The sequence below is a fragment of the Ovis aries genome, chromosome 8 (genome assembly GCF_016772045.2).
Source record: "Ovis aries strain OAR_USU_Benz2616 breed Rambouillet chromosome 8, ARS-UI_Ramb_v3.0, whole genome shotgun sequence".
Classification (NCBI taxonomy): domain Eukaryota; kingdom Metazoa; phylum Chordata; class Mammalia; order Artiodactyla; family Bovidae; genus Ovis; species Ovis aries.
In genome coordinates this window covers 60596938-60612473 of record NC_056061.1, presented here as the reverse complement: position 1 = coordinate 60612473, position 15536 = coordinate 60596938, and the positions used below count along the sequence as shown (strand labels likewise).

Here is a 15536-nt window from a genome sequence, read left to right as displayed (position 1 = left end):
TATAAGGCACTTTTAGGATCTGTAGATTTTGGTATCTGGGGGGTAGAGTGTCCTGAAACTAATCCCCCTCAGATACTAAGGGACAACTGTATATATGTACGTTTATTTAAGATGTTACTCTTGCATTGGGCAAAGAGATAGAAGTAATACTTAGACCATGTAAAAGAAGCATCTTACCATGAATTTGATTGCACTGTTTGGAATTTATTCCTTAAGCCTGAGAAAAAACTGAAAAAATTAGGTTATAATTGATACTTTCTGAGAGGTTTTGATAGTTTTCTTCTTGATGGGTTGGCTCGAGGGCAGGTAGACTATTCTGCAATCTGTGTTTGTCGTTGAATTTAAATTTTCTGTGTACTTGTACCTTTTTTCCCAAACACATTTTAACTGAGTCAGATTATCTTCAAATAGTTGAGAAAAATAAAAGATTGGTTCTTTTGATGTTCTTTAAAACACTACAACATCCACCTTTCACCACTAAGCCTCCTTGTCCTTTAACTCTTGCTTTTATTACGTGCTTGATTTAAAGCTATATAGCCAGCAATAATATCACATTATTATGGTCCAGAAAAGTACAAAATCCTCTTGAAATCTTTATGATAAGAAAAGTAATACTTGTTTAAAGGTGCTCAGTGCCAAATCTTGCTGAAATCTGATTGTGAAGGAGGAAATCTAAAAAGGCAAAGCAAGTTTCAGTAGAGATAAGCCTGGGAAAGCAGTAGTTACTCAAAGAAGTTAAGACTGAAACAGAAAGTTTTACCCCTTTCCTTTCACTTCATTTTGTTTGTTTTTTTTTGTTTTCTGGACTTTTAAGAATTTAATTAGAGAGTTATGGTATATCTCTTTCATTCATATCTAATTCAAAGCTTTAACACAGAAACATTTATATTTTCTACGTGAAGTTTAAGTAGATCATTTCCATAACATGTAATTATCTCTAAATAAAATTTCCAAGTCTGTTTTATGGCAACATTGAATTGATTTCTAAAATACTGTCTTGTATCAAACACGATTGCTCCACAGTATACTTTGATTTGGAATGGGGCTTCCCTGGTGGCTCAGGTGGTAAAGAATCTGCCTGCAATGCAGGAGACCTGGGTTCAATCCCAGGATCAGGAAGGTCCCCTGAAGAAATGAATGGCTACCCACTCTAATATTCTTGCCTGGAGAATTCCATGGACAGAGGAGCCTGGCAGGCTACAGTTAATGGGGTCACAAAGAGTTGGATACGACTGAGCAACAAAGAACAGACAAGCAGAGGAACCCTCTAACTAACTCTCAGTGTGTACTCTGGTACCACTCAAAGTGCTTATTTGATTTCCTCATGGAGGTGCCATTAGTAAAGCAGACTGAGCAAAGTTTGTAGAAGATTTAAAGAGCTTGGGCAGATTCAGAATTTTATACATAGTTCAGTGTGTGGCTTCATGAAAATAGAGTATAGTGGGAAGATTACAAAGGAAAGATGCAATGGTGAAAGGTAAACGCATAACTTGAGTAATATAACACAGCATTACTGACTTAATATAGGCTGATTCACAACTGACTCTTTTTGACACACACCTAAAAGCTCACTTCATTTACAGAGAGTGCCTAACCAATCTGAAGAGCTGTTTCCTTGGTTTTCTATGGGAGTGAATATGTTATGCTGATAAGACACTTGTGCTCAGAACAGGCCTGCCCTCTACTCATTCAGCCAGTTGGTGGGTTTTCAGCATGTGAATATTCCCAGTGTTGTCTTCTATAATTTGTGACTTACTCTTTGTTTTTCTTTCACAGCAGTCATTCAAGTCCCAGGATTTCAGACTGAACTCAGAGTCTTTGGCACAGTAAGCAGCTTTTCCTCCTAAATAATTTGCAGTGATAAATAGTTGGTGTTCCTTTTAAGGACAGTTTCTCCATTTCTCTCTTTATAGCACCACACTACAAAAGTTACGAAACACCCATTTTAGGGCATTAATGTATAAAGGCTAATACCTGGGACATTATCCTTGTATATTTCTTACAAATGCCTTAAGTATTTGAGCAGTTTTTAAAGTGTTTATTTTAAAAAATCTCTAGGAAGTTTTTATATTTTTCTTGGTACTTGCTATTAATTCATTACTTAATACACAAATGGAAAATCTCTTTTACCTCAAAAAAATATTGAAAACCTTTGCAAAGTACGTCTCAGTTTTTATCATTGCAGAGCATATTTGTACCTAATTTGAGGCCAAAACTTCATATTCGTACATCACCAGCAAACTGTCACCTGAATGTAACAACCTTGAGCAGCTCAGGTATCTGCCATGCCCTCCCATCCCACATCACTATTCCCACATCTGGGTACAAAACCCACTCCAGTACTCTTGCCTGGAAAATCCCATGGATGGAGGAGCCTGGTAGGCTGCAGTCCACGGGGTTGCGAAGAGTCGGACACGACTGAGCGACTTCCCTTCTACACACAGGGAATCCCTACTGAGTGTCCTCAGGAAAACATTTATTCAGGTTAACCCTGCTGAACCCACTCCAATATTCTTGCTTGGGAAATCCCATGGACAGAGGAGCCTGGTGGGCTATAGTCCATGGGTGGGGTCGCACAGAGTCAGACATGACTGAAGCGACTTGGTCCTTCTGCATTGGCAGGCAGCTTCTTTACCACTAGCTCCACCTGGGAAGCCGTCTAGGACTGTATATCATTATATGTCATATATGAAGCCCTGTGTTGCTTCAGAGCACAGTCACTCATCGTCACATTTGAGTCTCCGCATTTCCCTGCAGACCATGGCTCTCACCCCTCCTCTGCATGTGGAGGAAAATGGCCTCAGAGGTAGGAGGAGGCAGACCCGGTCCCAGCACACAGATCCTCTGTTTCCTGATCTGTGTTCTTCCCATAATTCACTCTGCCTGTCACATGACACAAACACATGTTCCAGGTCTTTCAGTTTTTTGTATTTTATTGTATCTGCAAGGTATGTTTTCAGTACCAATCCCTGAATAATTGAAAGTTTACGTTAATAGTTGATGAGATAATAACTGACTCTGAGGAGTGTATACTCAATGACAGATCACACATATGAAAAAATATGCTGGATCAGTACAGACAGAAACTCTGTTTCAACAACCAGAAGTGATCATATTTGAATACATTATGGGAACAGTGCTGTCTTTGAACATGTTTTATAAAATACTTTAGAACTTTTACCTAAGATGTGAATGAAAGATTCTGTCCTCCCTCTGATCACTTTGGATACATATCTTCAGATGATGTGAAGATGCCACACAGTGCTCTCCAGATGAAAATTCAAACAAGCCTCAAAAAGCATCCCAGCATGTCAGGGTAGCTTGGCTTCTCTTTTTGAACACAGAGTACTTAACAAGCTTCTGAAAATAAATCTTCATGAGAAGTTCAGTTATGTCTCAATGCTCAGGTTCATCTAAGGCCTTTGGGCTTTCCCTATACTCATAATTTCTTAGAAGTAAGGATGAATTAAGATACATTTCTCATTATTTCAAAACTGTAGGCGACTTGAAGATGGAAATGCTATAGCCCAGTATGTAACAAAGTCATTTCTTTATTTCTCTAATTTACTTAAATGAGTTTTTTGGAGTAAATGGATAGAAGTTAATTTTTTTTTGTTTCTTTGCAGTGTTGCCATTCAGTTCCTAACATGTGCTTATTAGCTGATTGACCAGGCTATGTAAATGAGCCACGTTAGGACTGCCTCTCACCACTTTCCACTTGAATTTCTTGTCTCATTTATACTTAAAAAAAACCTTTTTAAGAAATGTCAGTCACTTCTGTGCAAACAATCTTTACACATTTTACTTAAAGCTACACTCTTGATACTAAGAAGAAATTGTATAGGTTAATTTTAAGCCTTTTTCTTGAAAGTCTTAAACTTTTACCTTTTGTATCTCATGTGTCTATGACGTGTTTATCTGCTGCCCAAGTCAGAGTTTTTTATGAAGCTTCTACAAATATGTTTTAATCCTTAAATAATATTAGTGTTCCCTAGTTGCTAATGTTTCTTATATTGAGTTTGGGGGTTTCTTTTGAAACATAGAATATTTTACTTCATTAACAGCTTTGATCAGAGAGAATTTAATTCAGATGATCAGTAATATTAAAGGCCTTTATTTGTCAACACTCATGTGAACTGAATGAATAAATGAAATCTCTTCTTAATATAATGTAGTCATAAGTGTTAACTCTGATTATCCAATCTCTCCTCCACTATATATTTTTCCATCTTTATAATCACCACATTCCAAACTCCTTCAATTTCTTCTTCTTTTCATGAGAAGAAATTAATTCTTGCCAAGTGTCAACCATTCTTGAATAAACATTCTCCAGGTTACTACAAGCTATTGGCTAATTTCCAAAATTTTTAAAAGTTAAGTTTTAAAAAACCATTTTTGCCAGTTTTCCCATAGCTTATTTGGAGGAGAAGTTTCTCAGAAGTCCTTCCACCACTGTTTTTGCTGATATAACTCTTTCTTCTTCACATGTTGAGTAGACTTACTAGTAGAGCTATCAGGGCCTGGAGAAGATTTCTAACTACAAGTTCAATGTGTCTAATGCAAGTGCGGCCATTAAGATTATGTATTTCTTATATTGCTGATGTTTAGTTGCTAAGTCACGTCCAACTCTTTGTGAATGCATGGACTGCAGCACTCCAGGCTTCTCTGTCCTTCCCTGTCTCCTAGAGTTTATTCAAACTCATGTCCTTTGAGTCAGTGTTGCTGTCCAACCATCTCATCTTCTGTTGCCCTCTTCTCCTGCCCTCAGTCTTTCCCAGCATCAGGATCTTTTCCAGTGAGTAGGCTCTTCACATCAAGTGGCCAAGGTATTGGAGCTTCAGCTTCAACACCAGTCCTTCCAATGAATATTCAGGGTTGATATCCCTTAGGATTGACTGGTTTGATCTCCTTGCAGTCCAAGGGACTCTCAAGAGTCCCAGCACCACAATTCAAATGCATCAATTCTATGGTGCTCATCCTTCTTTATGGTCCAACTCAACTCTTACATCCATACATGACTAGTGGAAAAACCATAGGTTTGACTGTATGGACCTTTATCAGCAAAGTGATATCTCTGCTTTTTAATACACTGTCTAGGTTTGTCATAGCTTTTCTTCTAAAAAGCAAACGTCTTTTAATTGCATGACTGCAGTCATCATCCACAGTGATTTTGGAGCCCAAGAAGATAAAATCTGTCACTGCTTCTACTTTTTCCCTTTCTATTTGCCATGAAGTGATGGGACTGGATGCCATGATCTTAGTTTTTTGCATGTTGAGTTTTAAGCCAGTTTTTTCACTCTCCTCTTTCACCCTCATCAAGAGACTCTTAAGTTCCTCTTCACTTTCTGCCATTAGAGTGATACCATCTGCATATCTTCTCCCAGCAATCTTGATTCCAGTTTGTGATTCATCCAGCCTGGAAATTCACATGATGTACTCTGCATACAAATTAAATAAGCAGGGTGACAATATACAGCCTTGGCGTACTCCTTTCCCAATTTTGAACCAGTCCATTGTTCCATGTCCAGTTCTAACTATTGCTTCTTGACCTGCATACAGATTTCTCAGGAGACAAGGTGGTCTAGTATTCCCATCTCTTTAAGATTTTCCAAAATTTGTTGTGATCCACACAGTCAGAGGCTTTAGTGTAGTCAATGAAGTAAAAGTACATGTTTTTCTGAAATTCCCTTGCTTTCTCTATAATCCAACGAATGTTGGCAATTTGATCTTTGGTTCCTCTTCCTTTTCCTTTCTTCTTATATAGGCATTGATAGTCTGTGTCTTTCCCAGAACTTCTCCATTTCATGCAAGTGACTGAATTTATTGACATAAAATATTCATAATATCCCCTTATTATCTTTTTAATATGAATAGAATCTGTAATAATGTTACCTCTTCAATTCCTGGTGTTGATAATTTATTTCTTTACTGTGGTTTCCCCAGTCGGCCTGGCAAATGATTTATGAATTTTTTTGGAAATAACAAGCTTTTTTTCCATTGATTTCTCTTTATTGTTTATCTATTTTCTGTTTCACTGATTTCCACTCTGATCTCTATTTCTGATAATTTTGAGTTTAAGTTGTGCTTCTTTTTAGCTAGATTTGTTAGGTGGGACTTGAACAGTGTTTAGTTTTAGACTGTTTATTCCTCACCACTGATAAAAATCCCTTTTAGATATTCTACCTAATGCTTTCTGAGTTGTGAGATTTTCCATCCTGGCTGATGGAAGTAGGCACTGTCCCTGGCCTCAGGACATGTCCTCAGATGTATACGTTCACCTGTACTCTGCTGAATATTCGTATGGGACCCTGACCCTTGCAAGTCTTCACGTTCTCCTACTCTCTCCTCTGTGGCAGTCTGTGAACTATAGCCTTCCTGGTCTCCTCAGACTCCGAGCCCTCATTCAGGGAGTCCACCACATTCCACACCATTTTCATCATCCTGTGCTGCAGCCTGGAAACTCTCAAGGCAGTAAACTAGGCGATCACAGGGCTGATCGCATTTATTTTCCATTTCTTTGTTATCACTTTCTTTTGTTGCCTATGGTTCAATGTCTTGAAAATGGTTTCATGTGTTTTATCCAATATTTGTGGTTGTTTTAGGTGAGCAGTTTACTTGGTCCATGTTACTCCATCTTAGAGGCAAGCAGAAGTCCAAATGTTGTATTTTTCAGGGCAGCTTTCTGTTAGATTGTATGTACATTATAAGGGAAAAAAAGGTCGAAAGGATCACTCAGTCTGATTTTTCTGCAGTGGTTAGGAAAAGCCAAAGATGTAAGAGCATTTAAGTCTTAAAAACCACGTAAAGACAAGGTGAACAAAAAAGAAAAGGACCTAGAAATCAGAAGAGGGGCAGGAGCTAAAGCACAATTGCATGGAAGTGCCTGGAATACCGGGAAGCCAGCAGGGTACCCTATGACTGGAACAAAGTGGGGTAGGGAAATGTACAGAGCAACAATATTTAAAAAAATGTTTTAAACAATTTTTAAAATAATATTTAAAAGACAGAAAAACAACTGCTAGCAAGATACAGTCCAGGTCCACTGTGTCATATTTCTTTTGAATCTCTGGACCACAGCTCCACTTCTTCCCGGGCTTCCCTCCCTTGGTACTGGGATGGTGGTTGCCTCCCTGAGATGAGTCATCCACTCTCCAGTTTACCGAGTCCTGTTGTGTCATTCCTGGGCTGCTTCCCTCATTCTCCTTATCACCCTGGCATCACAGACATTTGAGTTTTTTCTGTGACGCTAGAGTGTAGGTTCCCTGAAGATAGTAAGCTATCAGTGCTTTTTGGGTCAGAGCTCCACCTTTCCTTTCTGTCTCCTCATTGTCCACTTTCTGCTGCTAAGTCGCTTCAGTCGTGTCCGACTCTGTGCGACCCCATAGACGGCAGCCTGCTAGGCTCCTCTGTCCCTGGGATTCTCCAGGCAAGAATACTGGAGTGGGTTGCCATTTCCTTCTCCAATGCATGAAAGTGAAAAGTGAAAGTGAAGTCGCTCAGTCTCTTAGTGACCCCATGGACTGCAGCCTACCAGGCTCCTCCATCCATGGGATTTTCCAGGCGGGATTTCCCAGGCAAAAATAGTGGAGTGGGTTGCCATTTCCTTCTCCTACTTTCTAAATGTGCCCTATTTGTTCTTTTATCTTTGTGACTTCTCATCTTTTCCTTCTCAGTCTTCTGACTTCACTTCATTTACATACGTGTGTGCTCAGTCATGTCTGACTCTTTGTGACCCCAAGGCTCATAGCCCACCAGGTTCATCTGTCCATAGAATTTTCCAGGCAAGAGTACTGGAGTGGTCACTATGCCCTCCTCCAAGGGGTCTTCCTGACCCAGGGATCAAACCCACATCCTCCTGCATTGGCAGGTGGATTCTTTACAACTGTGCTTGCTGAGAAGCCCTTTACTTACACGTCTCCCTATAGATTTCTCTAGCTGCTGTAACAATACCAGAGGCTTGGTGGCTTAAACAATGTAAATGTATTTTCTCATAGTTCTGAAGGCTGGGAATTCAAGATCCAACAGGGCTGAGTGCTGGTGAATCCTCTCTTCCTGGCTTGCAGGCGGCCACCTCCTCGCCATGTCCTCACATGGCCTTTCCTGTGTGTGTGTGTGTGTGTGTGTGTGTGTGTGTGTGTGTGTGTGTGTGTGTGTGGAGAGAAAGAGCTCTCTGGTATCTCTTCCTCTTTTTATAAGGACACCATCCTGTGGCTTAGGGCCTCACCCTTATGACCTCATATAACTTCAATTACTTCTTTAGAGGCCCGACCTCCTTTGTAAGATGTATTAACTTTGGGGGCTTCACCCTGTGAAAGACACAATTCAGTCCACAGCAGTCACTGTTCTGTCCTCTTTATTGCCTCATTTTTAAATTCTCATACCGTTTTTGAGCTCTGTCATGATGTCTTCCCTGATAGCTCAGTTGGTAAAGAATTTGCCTGCAATGCTTCTGGTTTGATCCCTGGGTTGGGAAGATCTGCTGGAGAAGGGATAGGCTACCCACTCCAGTATTCTTGGGGTTCCCTTGTGGTACAGCTGGTAAAGAATCCGCCTGCAACTCGGGAGACCTGGGTTCAATGCCTGGGTTGGGAATATCCCCTGGAGAAGGGAAAGGCTACCCATTCCGGTATTCTGGCCTGGAGAATTCCATGGACTACATCCCATGGGGTTGCAAAGAGTCAGACACAACTGAGTGACTTTCACCTTCACTTTCTTTCGTGATGTCTACCACCATTCCTGGACATCCTAGAGAGGAGACACTGCCTTCCATTCTTTGAATTTCCCTTTTTCCATGATTTCTGTATTTTCTTTTCTCTAACATAATTTGCATTACTATATATGCATCCATAAAATATTCGTCTTCTATGTTACTGCATTTGAAACACTGCATTCCATTTGAAATACAGGTTGGGATATCACTGTTTTCTTTATGTAAACTTCTTCATCCCTTCTTTGTCACTAAGGGATCTCCTGAACTTTTACACACACATACACACACACACAATTTGATAAATTTTCTGGTTTTTCCAAGGCAGCTAATATTTTTCTGAGATAAGTAGGTTTTATTTTATTCTTGTCCCTTCATACAGTAGAAAAAGGAGCCCAAGCAGCTAAGGTTTGTCATCTCTACATTATTTTCAGCAACTCCCTGCTTCCCAGACACATATATAATCACTCAAGTGGTCTGCCGAATGTTTTTCTCTCAGATCCTCCCATTTGTCTCCCCTTTTCATTCCCACTGCCACTTCGCTGACTCAGCGCCCCGTTTGCGCTGTTGCAGCAGCTTTCTCACTAGCTCCTTATCTCCACTCTTCCCCTCCTGCAGTTCTGAAGCGGGCAGAGAACGGAGCCAGGAGGACCGAGGACAAGTCATGGACACACAGGGGAAGGAGACGGAGCAAACCAGCCGGAAAGTCACCCTCATCGAGGTGAGAGGAAACCAGGAGAGAGTCACGTCACGGAGTCCACAGGAAGGTTTAGGAAAGGCACAGTCAACAAGGCCACATATCAAAGAGAGCAGAAGCAAACAGGGACTGAAAAATGCCTTTGGGTTTGGCGGCCAAGAGGCTGTGGCCTGGGAGAGGCAGGTTTTGAATGAGAATCCTGGAACGTGAGACAGATTGTCTCCAGCCCACGGGGAGAAGGCCTGACAGAAGAGGCCACTTCTCCCAAATGTTGGACTTGAAAGAAAAGGCTGAACAGTAGGTAGTAGAAATCACAGGATATAGAGAAAATCTTTATATCAGAGGGAATTACAAGAATATTTATAAACCCAGAGCCAAGAGTCCCTTGAGAAGAGCCGGTCAACATATATAGGATAAGGGGAATAACTAAAGAGGAGAATTTGAGACAAGAAGGCAGGCCTACTTTTTCCACTGAGAGAGGTGAGTGGGACACAATGATGATGTTTTCTGGTGAGAGATGAAGAAGGACAGGAAAGGGCTTTCTAAAGAAGGTGACCTCTGTTTTCTCTGTTAGTAGAAGAGAAGTTTGGCTACTAAAAGTGAAATGTTAAGCTCTATCACATTACTCTTCTCATCATACAGAAAGCTTATAAATCAATAACTGTAGGATCATGAGTGTTAAGGAATGACGTTTTATTATTGATATCAGAATTAGAAAACATATTTTGAAGCAGGTTTTTAGATCTAAATAACAGAACCTTTAAAATCATCTATGTCAAAGAGAAAAAAATGCATAAGCAGAAGCTGTAAACAACCAGTGACCTGGGATCAGGAAGAATTTCACAAAATGTATGACAAAGGGTTAATATCCTCAGCATGTAAAGCTTGAAAAATCATCAGGGAAAAGATTATCAATAGGAGAACTGACCCATAGGATACATAGAACATTCTTAAAGGGATATTGATTGTGAAGTCACTCAGTCGTGTCCGACTCTTTGTGACCCTATATATATCAGTGAAAATCTGAAATATGTCCAATTCCAGTGATCAAAGTAGTAGAAATTAAATCAGTAAATGAGATGGTATTTTCCCTTCATGAAATGGCAGCAAGCTTCAGACTTACACAGCCTTGTGTTGATGAGAGTGTGGGGAAGTGGGTTTTCTCATATACTGCCGGTGATAGCATTAAAATAATCCTTTGTGGGGTATAGCTTTTTCTTAAGTTTTCAAATTGTTCATATATTTTGACCTGACAGTTCTACCTCTAGGAATTTACTGCAGGAAAGTATTTAAGTATATATGTAGAGATTTAATTAAAAGGCTACTCCTTCAAGTTTTCAAAATCTAAGGGAAAAAATCAATTTCTATGAATAAAGGATTGATTATGAAATAGAATACCATGTGACTATTACAATAGTAAAAATATTATAGAAGTATTTTCATAGACATGAAAAGATTGATGATAAATTTGTAAGTTAAAAATGAAAGATTATAAATTTCTAAGTTAAAAATGATTATAAAATAACTTTTATATAATATACATAAAATATGGGACAATATACATCAACAAATGTGGGTGGTTATCTCTAAATGATGGAACTGTAGTGATTTTTTTATCCTTCATTTTACTGTGTGTATTTTCTGAATTTTCTACTCAGCATATTTTGTTATATATACTACTTGATCATTTCTTTTAAAACAAAAATAATTTCAGAAATTTTCTAATACAGCCCTTTCTTTCTACATGTAAAGAAATTAAGGTCTCAGATCCAGAGTTTAAAAGTGTCTGAGCTAGGACTCGATCTTCTGGCTCTGAGTTCAGAGTTATTTCTGCTACACAATGCTTTGCCTTTTAACTCTGATTAAATGGTAATATTTGGTTGGCCAAAAAGTCTATTTGGGTTTAACCCAATACTTCAAGGCAGGGGCTATAATATGCTCACATTTTCTCCCCCGGGTAATTATCCTGATGTCTAGCCGCACAACAAACCTTTGGGGAATACTCACTGGATTGAATTTCTTGTGGAATAGGGTGCAGTATTTTTATGAATCTTATTTTTCATAACATACACACAAAGAGTGACCTGGTTTCCTATTCATTTTTAAAACCTTGCTATGAAATCTTCCTTTCTCTTTGTATATGATTTGCCTTTAAAAGGCCCTCACTTTGTTGCTCTGTCTCTGTTACGTTATGGGGTTCCTTAATGAGGAGATGCGCAAAGAAAGCCCGGGTTCGCATTCATTCCAGTCTCTTGGTGAGATGGCATCTACCCCCTTGGCAGCAGGCCTCCGCCGTCTCCCAGGCGCTCAGTCCCTGTGCCGTCAGCAGCCAGCCTTGTGCTGCTGAGGCCCCCTTGCTGGTGCCCTGTTATTTGTCCAGGGTGTGCACCTGACTCTCTCCTCCCCTTTCCTTTTATTCTGTCCCCTTGCTCCCTTTCATAGACAGTCTTTGACATTCTGTGTTCAGTGTTCCTTCCTCTTCTTAATCTGAGTCATTTCACATAAGTGTGCTGTCTTCACTGCCTACTTTAGCTTATTCTAGTTCAGTTTCTCCTCGGGTTCCATCTCCTGAGGGTCTTCCTGGCTCCTCTATTTATGATTTCTCACCATGCAGTCTTGTCCCATTGTACACAGCATCCAGCTCTCTCATTTCCAGCTGTTCTCCTCTCCACTTCCCTTTTCTGTTTTTCTTCCTCGTTTTTGTCCTGCCGGTATCATAAACAACTCCTCTCACTCTGTTTTGCCTCGTTACCCCTCTGAGATCCTTTACCTCTCTCACTGTTCCTTACAGATGTTTATAGGGTCTCTGGGTGACTTGTGCTCAGCCTCCGTTTGAGCCTCAGCCCTTGCTATCAGACCCTAATCTGAGGCAAGCCTTACACACTGTACCTGTATACCCACCAGGACAGAATGATACCCTTTCTCGCCCCTGGTGAGATTGTACCTTGGCGCACCATACCTGCACCAGTTGAAACTCTACCTCAGTTGCATTTGTGAGCATGTTCACTGGAAACATTTCAGGGCTTCTGTACATAGTGCTAATTTAGCAAATTTAAAATCAGGAAACAAGGACTGACAGAGGGTTTTTCCCCTCGTGTAAATGTTTTTCATATGAAAGGGTAGTACAGCCATTTATTTAAGATTGGGCCATAAACTGTAATGGAAAAGAATATGAAAAAGAATATATGTATATATATATGTGTGTGTGTGTGTGTATAACTGAATCACTTTACTGTATAGCAGAAATTAACACAACATAGTAAATCAACTATGTTTCAATAAAATAAATTTAAAAAAATACAAATAAAAGATTGGGCCTGACCTTAAAGGCACAGATGTTCCCTAATCCTTCTGGTTAGGGTTCAGCAATGGTTATTAGCACATCCTTTTTTCCAACATAATGCTCTAGCCTCTGCTTTTCTCAGGAGTGATCAGTGGAATTGACCACACCTAAGCAGTTGGCCATCATCCTTAGACTGAAGTTTTTGTCTCCTGAGAGCAACCAAATGTTAAGCCATTTCTGCTTAGAGGGAAGACAAAACAATTTTGTGTAAGTCCAGATACTCATTACTGATACATGAACAATTGCATTAAAAAATTTCAGGTTCAGTCCCTCGTTTATCACCCTGTAATCGTGGTATACTTACCACATGGCCTCTAAAGAAGCAGCTTCTTGTTTCATCTGCCTGTTGGTTCTGGATTTTTATTAATAGTATAATTTGTTTTAGTTCAAAGCTGCATCTAGATATATAGTTAACCATCACTATCTTGCTCAATCAAAAATGGCGCATGCCATTTTGGGGATTTATTGGAAAAACTATAATAGTTAACCCACTTCTAAAAGTAGACATAGTCATGAACTGAATGAAAGAGTGCTGTTGAATAAAATGGCCTGTGTGCTTTCCAGTCACTTACCCTGAAGCAGCATCCATGGCAGTTTTTTTTCCAGTGAATGGAGAATTTCATAAACTGATGGCCTGCACTTAATTTTGGAAGTTACCCAGGGTTTGGAATGCTTATTGTATATATTTGAGAAATGTATTTCTTTCTTGCTGAAATTAACTGATCGGTGCTGGAGCAGGCCATAAGCAACTGCTGATGATACTGAAAGACTCACAGTTTGTTCAAGAGGCAAGCTAGACTTTAATTCAAGAAGACAAATCAGTACTTTGGTCCTCTGGTTGTGTGTGCACGTGTGTGTCTTGCACACTGCTTTATTACCTGTGCTGTTACCTGGGCACGCCAAGATTATTGTGATCAGAAGACATTAAGTTCATGTAGTCCATTGTGTGTCATTTTCTCCTAGTAAAGAGTTGAAGAATGAAGAGGAAAAGAACCAAACATATAGAAAGGAAGTGACAAATTAAACCAGATGGAATTTCTCTTCAGAGTTCAGAAATTTCAGATGGCCAGGAAGAAAGGCTCTACTACGTTTTATCCTTATGAAAGAATCTAGAATAATCAGAAGCAAGGTATGGGTGGAAAGGTAAATGTGGCCTTTTGAGCTTGTTATAAACCACCGTGTTTGTTGTTGATCTAAATAATGGCACTTGTGTTTATTAGTAATTGCATCAAAATTACATTACCATTGTTGGAAAATCAATAAAGAAAAACTATAATTGCTACTCAGCAAATACGAAGAAAAAGTGTTGGTATTGCTAGAATGTTTGTTAAGTAATCATTTAATATTATTATATCTGTAATGCGGTTATATGTGTGATGTTATGCTCAGAATTGAAATATATGCTATTGAAACTTAACTTTATTTAAAATAAAGATAAGCAGCTTCAGGATATTGTGTATTCAAAGTGTTCCGAATAAGAAAGGCATTAAAAGGTAACAAATGTGTTTGTTTTGAATGAATCGTATGTATTAACTTGATACACATAAACTAAAAGTGACTTTTGGCTAGACTGGCAAGAGTTTTCCAAATATTTTTTTACTTTTTAAAAAAAGGCATTTCATGTTGAAGCATGTGAGTGATTTGTAGACTTAAATTGTTTTAATATTTATTTTAGTCTTAACGCTTGTTTTTAAATTTTTACATTGGATTATTTATTCCTTTAGTTCCAGAGTAACAGTGTCATATTTGACTATGTATTTTGAAGTGTGAGGTTATAAAATAGGAAATTTCATCTCTTTGTGTTTTACTTGGCTCTTCTTTTTCAACTGTGTGACTGTAAGTCTGTCAATAAATATTTAACCTCGAGAAGGTCAAGACTAATATAAAATTAGAAAACTTATTTACCAAATTAGACAACTGATTCCATTAAAATAAGAAGTGAGAAAAACAGTGTTGGGCACTGAGGTGTAAATTTGGCCCAGATGTATACCCAATGTGAAGAATCTTCTAGTAAAAATATATTTGACTCTTCCCCTGCACATGTTGTAAAAGTATGAAAATTGGTAAATGTGCCCCCACTGTACAGAACTCGGGGCAGGGGGGTTCACTGGTGAAGTGATGAGTGGCAGTGATAATTACTCGGGCCCTCGGCGATAAGCACAGAAGTGTGTTCTGATAGCACCAAGCTCCCCTGTTCTGGATGCATGTGTCTCTGCTTCAGGTACAGCTGGACCCAGGCAGCCTAAGTCACCCTTGCACCAGCCTGTTTTTTCTGTCTTATGAATGTACTTGATAATTAAAAAATAAAAACGTGGCTCTCTGGAATTTTAGCTCATAGTTTTGAGATCGTGTTGGTTCTCTGATTTGGGCTTTAACCAAATTGCAAAGAATTTCAACAAGTTGCAAAAAGATTCTAAATCAAGATGATAATAAACTAATATGTCAGAGGACCTAACATTTGCTGAGATCCCAACGTTCATATGAAAACTAAAGAATTATTTTTATATTGCAATGTCTAAAGACAAACTAACAATTATGACAAACACCAGGAAAAGTTGTTTCTGCTCAAAGCCCATTTCTTTTCTTTTCTGTCCTGTTGACAAGACAAGACTTGGGTTATCCATGAAGACATAACAAAAAGTCTTCACCACCCTTGCTAACGTGAGACAGAGTAGGGTGGGGGAGATAATAAAAGTGTCCTCCAAGTAATAAGTCCAGATTATAATTAAGCAGAGAAATCAGACATAGGAATCCATTTGAAGGGCTTCCCTGGTGGCTCCGTGGTAAGA

General features: G+C 39.1%; 1 protein-coding gene across 14 annotated transcripts in view; it reads left to right on the top strand.

Moving 5' to 3' along the window:
• Positions 1–15077, top strand: part of AHI1 (Abelson helper integration site 1) — a 216515-nt gene extending 201438 nt beyond the window's left edge. For 5 of the 14 annotated variants that reach the window (XM_060419699.1, XM_060419695.1, XM_060419697.1 and 2 more), the window contains 2 exons: positions 1777–1826; positions 9326–15077. In XM_060419699.1, coding sequence (XP_060275682.1) covers positions 1777–1826; positions 9326–9614 — 339 coding nt within the window. In that variant the 3' untranslated portion in view covers positions 9615–15077. Of the gene's footprint in view, positions 1–1776; positions 1827–9325 lie in introns of those variants that run through there. The other 9 variants (XM_060419704.1, XM_042253504.1, XM_015097422.3 and 6 more) reach the window with 5 other exon arrangements.
• Positions 15078–15536: the final 459 nt, after the last annotated feature.